The following is an 8,954-nucleotide window of genomic DNA, read 5'->3' on the forward strand; positions in this document are numbered from 1 at the left end:
CCTTTCAACATAAAGGAATCACCTTTATATTTCTGATAGTCTGGGACAGGTTGGGCCCTTCCCTCCAAAATGTTTGTTACACTTTGTAACTCATTATCATGTTAATCTAGCCCTCTGATGAAAAAGTCAGAGTCTAAGACTAATTCAAAACAATTAAAATTTGATCTATTTTAGTTCAGAATTAGGATTCTGTACCTTGGCTTATTAAAGTATGAATACTTTTGGTTTTTTAGATGGGAGTGTCATGATATTAAAAGAGTGTTCTTGATCAAGTATGCCCAGTGCAAAATTATTTTAAAGTAAAACCCTAAAAAATAAGTTTATAGAGGAATATGATAAATGCACACTCTTTTGTGAGCTGATAGTGAAACATTTAACATAACTGTTTTCAATGGGATTTTTAATTTTCATACTATGTTGACATATCACTCTCCATCTACTTATCCATCTATCTATCAGTTATATTTTTGATGACCTAAACTATAAGACAAAATAGATGATAATACAATAGGAATGAACTATAGAAGTGTTGTCATGTAAATAATCTAAATGCATTTTCTGTAAAAAAATTTTTTATACATCAATTTTTCCAACTCACTGGAAAACTTGAGGAGCTCCATGAAATTTATTCTTTTTCAAAGTTTGAGCTTAATAAAGCATGGTTTGTATTATCCATGATTTTATCCACTTTGCAATTCAACTGTTAAAGTTCTTTATATAATTTATGTATTCAAATTTTTTCCTATCATTTCCCCTTCTCACACACAATTTTCCTTTACCTTTTTGTAAATTACTTTTCCCACCCTCAATTTTCCCACTTCATGTGTGTTTATATTTTTTAACTGTGATAATTCCCACAACTACTTTGCAATTTTTTGTCAATCTCAGTAATATTTGTTGAATTCTACAATGCCCATGCCATAAATTCCAATTAATTGTAGTATTTAGCTTTCCTTAAAACTTCATCTTTTAACTTGACTATTAATTTACATGCAAAAAAGTATCATTTGAATTCAGACGACTTCTCACAAAAGCAAAATGCTAGACTCCATAATGATTTAATAGCTGGAAAAATGCCGTAAATGCTGTGTAAACATCCATAAATTAATCATTTAATCACTATCCTCAGCATAAAACCATTATTTCTTTTTATAGACTGATGAGCCACGGTTACCTAATCAATTTCAATTTCTAGATTAATGTAAGATTCTTATCTTGAAAAAATTACTAATTTTTTTCTTGTATGTGTTGAACATAATTTTGAATCTGGGCTGTTCATATATCACATTGATGTCACTAATATAAATCAATCAGAAAATGACAGAACAAATTATAAATTTGAAACAAATAAATTAAGAAACAAATGCATTTCTCAAAAAACACTCCATACAGATTGAAACTAAAGTTGAAATCTGTTTAAAGAAGTTTTGTATAAAAACCACATATGGTACAGATAACTTTCTGTAATTTAAGGCTGAGAAAATATTCAGACATTAAAACCAACTACTGTAGCCCACTTTCTATAATGTTGGAACTTGATAAATGTCCAGCACCGTGGCATTAAATCTAAGAGTTACTTGAAGTCAATAATTTTTGTGAAATTGATATTTAGTTGGTCTGAAATGTCAGACACTGAGAAAATCTCCATCTTGTTTTTATTTTTTGGTAGGTTTGTAAGGATTTTACAGTACACGCTCTGAAAACTTGGGGGAAAAACAGCAAATCAAAAGTCAACAAAGTTTCTGCTCTGAATACAAATGTTTGTTTTAGGTGATAGCCATTCCTTGAATAGTCAGATAAAAATTTTTCTTTCTTGACATTTAAAGTATTTGTAGTTCAAAAAACACTGTGCAGTCCTAAAAGGCCAGTAAGTAAAAAACACCTGGAGCAAATATTTATTAATAATTTCATTTAAAAAACAGTTATATAGTTCATCACAGAAACATCATTCAAAGAAGGTTATGCAAGCTTAAATAATGTGCTACCAGGGGACTACAATTCTTAATGATTGTTCAATATGCTTTCAGTATGTTAATGGAAAATTCACATATAGAACCAAGTAAGCTTGAAAGATATTGCATATGAAGGCTGAAAGCAATAGTTTAATCCCAATATTTTTCTGATGTGAGAACACAGTTCACATTCACAGAGCACTTGTGGCATCTAGATACTGTGATGAAAAATTAATGCATACTAGTATGCCCAAAGCTGAGTCTATACCAAAGGAAAACCTAATTTTCTTTAATTTTGTCTACCTCTTCTTAGCACTTTTATTAGTTCAACCTTAGGTTAGGGACAAAATGGAGTAAAATATAAAAAATTCATTGAGGAAAGTGGCATATAGGTGTACAGTTTTTTTCTTTTTTTTTGTCATGGAATAAAAAACATGCTGTGGATACATTCAACATAGATGAGAACATGAGTGCTTAGAATAATGCTTAGTGAATAATTCAAATATCTTTGTATCCTCTGGGTTACTTTTAAATGTTTCTCTCAGTTTTATCAGCCAAAAACAACTATGAACCCAATGACACATGTTTTTCTTATTCTCAAGAGAAAACCATTTCATTTGCCTGACACATCCAATAATTCAAATTATTTTGACCCAAACTTGATTACAAACAATATTTTCTTGTCAATCAGATCATTCCACTACCTACAAACTTATACTAACATTACAGGAATTAAGCCTGACCTAATTCAGTCAAACACATCCTATCACACTGTGAGCTCTACTGGCAAGGATGTCCTCACCAAGCAAAGTCCACCTGCAGTACTTAAGAGGTAACCAGTTTATTCCCATGAACTGAGAGCTGAGGCCAAGGAATAGAAGGAGCATTACATTTAAAGCCCCTTCCTACACAGGCACCTGTTATTGACAAAAACCAGTTATAAGCTACTCATAGGCTTTGAATGGTTCTTGCCACATAATAGCATGAGTTATTAATTCAGCCATAACTTGATTTTTAGTTTACCAGACAAGAATTCTTCTATATTGATTTACTTAAAATTAAGTACTTGAGGGGAAATTTTAGGGGAATTAATCATTCAAGCAGCACTATTTTCCCTACTCTTTACTAATTATTCCTTAATATTTCCAAGTTCTTCATATGGAATATAGATATATTTTCATATGTATGGTTGTTGTACAACAGCTCACAGTTATTATAATTTTGATAAATGGATTTATCAAAGAAAAGCTGTTTTATACATTTGTAATAATAATAATAGAAATAATAAGAAAACCTTATTTTAATATGCAAAGAAAATTCAGATGTGGTGCCAAACTAATAAACCTGCCTAATTACATGCTAACTTAATGAATTAAAGAAAAAACTTGAAGTGAATAAAACAACAAAAATATAGATCTGAGCTATAATAATGGCACTGTTCAAAATTATGAGACAAAATTTTTTTTCACAAATGGATTTGAGCCATAAATATATTTTTTAATGAAAAAATTCAACTAAAATCTATCTTGTTTTCTGTCCATGGATGTGTCTGCTACAAAACTTTAGCTTTTATTTGCCTAGAACTTAAAAAAAAAAGTCTCAAGGTGTATTCATTCTACTCTAAGTCCTAACCCTCTGGATAATGGGAAGTTCTTTTTCACGTCTCAGGCAACTTAGCCCTGAGCTGGGGAGATAACTGACAGAGCTTGTCCTAAGGTACATGATTTGGTTGGACATCACACTTACCTGCTTGATTTGTGGTTACATTTACAGACACATACTGCCGGGCTCCTGGGCTCAAGTCGGACACTCCATTCACTGCCTCAATCTCAAAGGTATAGTTTGTGTGAGCGAGCAGATCCACCACCATGACAGAGGTGTTTTTCAGGCCGATTTGCTGGGGGAGGTACCTGACATGACCGCCACACTCGTCACACACCCCTGCATGGGAGTTGCACTTCTTGCATGCAATATAATATGACACATCTTTCCTTCCACCAGTGTCAGCAGGAGGAATCCATTCCAGAAAGACACTAGTTTCATTAACATTTGAGATGGCATTCCGAGGAGCTGAGGGGGGTCCTGGTTTGCAAAGTAAAGTGAAAAAAACAAATTTGAGATGATAAAATTAGGCATTGCTTACTACACAAATTTCTGGTCTGAAGGAAAAAAAAAAAGCTTTGCAATCATTGTTTTAAGCAGGGCAGAATGCAAGAATTATCAATTTGTAATAATCTTTGAAAAATCTTGTTATAGTTTTGTAGGGACAATAGTGGGGTTTAAATACTATAGAAATGACTTATCTTGGAAATGTAACAAATTCAATTAAAGACGATGTTTTGCTTAGTGTATACATAAAGAATTATGGAATAAAACTATGCATGCAAAAAATGTAGATAAAATTATGTATTCAAATAGTGGCAGGTTCTTTGGCAAGTCCAAGGAAAAATTCTCCTTGGGGATTGACATGATTAAGTCCTCAATGATACTTGCTCCCTGAAAGCTAGGAATTAAACATGAAGGATTTACTAAGCAATGAGTACAGGTAGAAAGAGGATTTATTAGTGTGGTTCTTGACTACAAATACTACAGAAGTTAAAAAGGAAAAACAAAAACAGCCTTAGTTTATCTCAAAGGAAGTTGCATATCTACTGATAAGCCACCAACAGAATTTGGAACCTCCCTCATATGACAAAAAAAAACAACAAAAAAACAAGAATTTAAGTAGTTGATCAACATTACAAACTGTGATAAAATTTTGCTTACTTTGATATGGTTTTAACATTGTGGTTCGGCAAAACTGCATTTTACTTAACTGAAAATCTAAAACTTATTTTAAAAATAATTCTCCAAAACACAATTAAGAAGAAGAATGAATGTGTTCAGACCTTGAAAAATCAGCATAGTAAATTTATATATAAATACCAACTGCTATCCATGTGTATAATACTGTATTTCTGAAATAATAGCATACTAAAGAGAACTAAAATTGGTTACCTACCAATTGTAACCAATGCATTACTCTGGTGGGGGGTGCTGATAATGAGACAAGCTATGAATGTGTGCAGATGAGAGATATATGGGGAAATCTCTATATCGTCCTCTCAATTTTGTTCTGAACCTAAAAATGCTCTAAAAAAAAGTGTCTATAAAAGAATTAACTGTATATTGTCTGACTCTAGAATAGATTTTTAGATACTCAGACTTACAGCTTCAGTCCACTGTTAATATTATATGATCAGATGTTCTTGAAGAGAAAACACATTTAGATTTGTTTCAGAATTACTTGGCAAAGATTTCCCAATAGGGAATAAAATGGACTATGAATGGTTCATGCTGCTGCTGCTGCTAAGTCGCTTTAGTCGGGTCAAAGGCATAAATTAACCTACTCAGGATGACATAGCTTAGTTATCTTAATATGTACTGTCTGTTCTAAACATAGAAGTAAATATTAATTTCTGCCTAACATTTATTAAGCCATGACTGCTGAGGACTAAATTTAAAAGCAATAAGAAAGTTATCTAGTATTCATAAAATTCACTTAAAGAACTCCATAATGTAAAAATTGCCAGTTTTGATTAAAAAATCTCTACCTTTGCTATAGTTGTGGTTGAATCCTGTGAATTTTCCCATACAATCTCACACACTCCAATATAAAAGTCACTTTTCAATTGAAACAAGTACTTAAGATGGAAATACAACTCTTTTTACTATTGCCTTTAACTTATCTAATAGTGGAAAATTATGGCAAAAATGTAATTTGAGATCAAAATGTTACAGGTTCCTTTGTGAGAAAAAGGTAAAGTATACTCGGAATAGGTCTACTTCAGAAGATATCAAAATTCTGAGTTTTTTTCCTGCCAACTTAACTATACCCACAGTTTCCATCTTTCCTCTAAATCTGTAAAACTGTATCATGGTCTAACTCTTCTTCTGACTCTGCTACCAACAGCCCCTCAGCATGTGAGTGGGGGGCACATATGCCTCTCAAAGTCACAGTGAAACGCATATATTCAAGGGAAGCCCTAAAGAAGAGGTAAGCAGTGAAGACTCAGACTGACATGCACCAAAAAATAATGTAATGAAATTCCACTGTCCTGATAATAGATGTGATGTATGAACCCAAGTAGAGCTGTGAGAGGCAACCTCAGTTTGAACAGATTCATTAGAATCTTAATTTTGTTTTTTCTTTTCCTCTAGGTTTGTAGCATTTGGTTTTCCAGAGTACCAGAAAAAATATTAAAAGGAGTTGAAACCATAAATATAATTCCAAAGAGCCAAACAGACATAAATCAAGTGATCTCATCTGTTCAAGGGTATCATCATATGTGGTATTTGTGGTATTGTGAATGCAACTAAGAACAGAACACACACACTCACAGACTATGTATTAGAAAGATCTTCTACAGGACTCCCTGTCTTTTTTGAGAAATGTATACAAATGAGTGTTCCTCTGAGACACAGTATTAGAAATGCACACACATGGATACAGAGAAAATATAAACCTCAGGTCCTAAACGAGAGCTAAGCAGTCCTTGACACCAGAGCGTGGGGTCTCACCCATTCCCAAACCTAGTAATTTTACAGAATGGGAGGCTTATATTCATGCTGAGAAAGAGACTGATCGTGGTTGGACTACTTAAAGAAAAGAATACCTATAAAACTGATGAAATTGAAATGTCAAGATATGATTTTCTCTAATTCACCAAAGTACAGTCTAGCCAATATCTCCCCCAACTATTTGGGCTCTATTTTGCTTTGAATAATTGAAGCAATTTCCACTGCAACCAAGATACATCACATTCAATCACACTTTATATCTCCTCAATTCAAATGTATCCTCTTAAGAAAGGTATACAATAATGTCATTTACTTATGTGAAGAGGAATTGTTTATAGTTAGTAACCATCTAACCTGTAAAAGTATCAGAATGTGATAAAGAATGATCTTTAACACTATTAAGTTAATATCAATGATTTGAGAAACAATGAATATACATTTCACTGACATTATGAAATTCAGGCACTGAAATTCAGATAAAACTTCAGTTGTGATTATTTAAATAAAGAAATCATATGTCTTTATCTATGATACCAGAGAGTACTAAATTTCAAAAAAATTGTCTTCATCTTTGAAGGCAACTACAACCTACAGAGATCTAAGAGTACAAAATGGGACATCACGGAAAATGAATGGTAAGGGGAGTTGGGATTCACTATTCTTCCCTTTCATTTGTTTTTGTTTGATTTGCTATAGAGACGAAGATAGAAAAACTAAAGAAGTACTGTCATCAAGCAAACTAATATGTAAATTTGTTTCCTTCTCAGAAATATGTGGCACACTAGAAAAACAAAAACACCAAAACACTGATAGATATGGAAGTACTCACTGCAAATGTTGGAATAAAATGTTCATTATTCATCTGTTCTAAGATTATCTGACCATATACTTAATAATAGTTAAGGACACTCACTGCTAAAAAAACACAACCACTTGAAAATCCTAGTTGACAACTGGTTTTATATTTGACTCTTAAATTTGATTTGCCAACCCGCAGCACTCCATGTTCGTGTAGTGTTTCCTGTCTTATAAATGACCTTCTCATTGGTCTTTGCAGCTTAGTGGGGCAGGTTAAAACAAGAAGATAGAAGTACCATGTACTGGATATTTTTGTGATCAGAAATTTGGCTTGGAAGAAGAGGAATAAAAATAAAAACAATTTACCAGGAACAGGGGAATGGATTTGTCAAAGTCATGTTTGGCTACCACGAGCACTCAAATAAATCATAAAGTTAAAAAAAAAAAAGTTGTATTTGTGCCCCAGATGTTGAACTTGAAATAAGGGAAAACGGATTCTTCCCACTGTAAATGATAAAAGAGACTCGGATTTCTTAATGTTTACTCAAGAAGATTGGATTCTGGTGAAATCCTATATTGGCAAATTAAACATTATGCCTGTTTTGGCAGAAACGGGTAATAGAATGTAACAGGCTCCATCATGCTATTTCTTCAAACTGGTGAAGGTTAGCATCACCAAAGATCCATGGGTTTTCCTTACTTGTGCATGCCATTGTGGGTGGATCAGACTCCCTCCTGAAATAATCCTTTTCACAGACACAAGAGGTTGAAGCTTCCTCATGGGTGTAACTGTGAGGTGGACATTTGCTGCAGCTCTGGCTGTGAGGTGAGGCTTTGAAGAACCCAGGTCTGCACACTGTCAAAAGAAATAAGAGACTAAGCTTTTCCCTGGAACAGATGCAGTGTTTGCTTTGTGAATAATGTCATTATTTTGACTAGTATACACAGATTTCATGTAACACCATCCTTTCATTAATTTCAAAATTTTTTCATAAGTTTCTGAATCATAAATAACAGGCTATTCATCCAGATATCAAATATTTATTTAAAGTATTTAAATCCAACATTATTGGAATATATTTATAATGATTCTTATGTTACAAGAAATATAAAGATGGTCATATGTATTTAAAACAAAGTGTTTTGAATATAACTTTGATTTATGCTATTATTAGAACAACTTATGTTGAAAAAAAAACACAAAATTTCCACTATGCTCAGAGAACGGCATGGTACACAATAGTTGCTCAAAGTTTTGTTGTTGAATTAATAAGTAAATTAACTGTGTGCTTGGTCACTCAGTCGTATCCAACTCTTTGGGACCCTTTAGATTGCAGTCCACCAGGCTCCTCTGTCCACGGGATTTTTCAGGCAAGAACACTGCAGTGCGTTGCCATTTCCTCCTCCAGGGGATCTTCCTGACCCAGGAACTGAATTCACATCTCCTGTGTTTCCTGCACTACAGGTGGATTCTTTACACACTTAGCCATCAGGGAATGCTAAAACCTTCACAAAATTCTATTAGAATGGAGAGAATGCATGATTGAGCTAGTATATCATACACATTATTATTAATTTATATTATACTAATATCAAGAGGATTCAGACTTCAGGGTTTTTGTTTTTGTTTTTCCCACATTTTAC

The 8,954-nt window shown here is 33.1% G+C and overlaps 1 protein-coding gene across 1 annotated transcript; it reads right to left on the reverse strand.

Annotated features, from left to right (window-relative positions):
- Nucleotides 1-3,549: 3,549 nt before the first annotated feature.
- LOC129657920 (ephrin type-A receptor 5-like) lies at nucleotides 3,550-8,482 on the reverse strand. The gene is made up of 2 exons (XM_055588689.1): nucleotides 8,011-8,482; nucleotides 3,550-4,034 (listed from the first exon to the last, which is right to left on the reverse strand). The coding sequence occupies exons 1-2, from the start codon at nucleotides 8,021-8,023 to the stop codon at nucleotides 3,664-3,666; spliced, it is 384 nt and encodes a 127-aa protein (XP_055444664.1). The 5' UTR covers nucleotides 8,024-8,482; the 3' UTR covers nucleotides 3,550-3,663.
- Between the last annotated feature and the right edge of the window lie 472 nt (nucleotides 8,483-8,954).

Source organism: Bubalus kerabau, chromosome 7 (assembly GCF_029407905.1).
Source record: "Bubalus kerabau isolate K-KA32 ecotype Philippines breed swamp buffalo chromosome 7, PCC_UOA_SB_1v2, whole genome shotgun sequence".
In the NCBI taxonomy this organism is placed as follows: domain Eukaryota; kingdom Metazoa; phylum Chordata; class Mammalia; order Artiodactyla; family Bovidae; genus Bubalus; species Bubalus kerabau.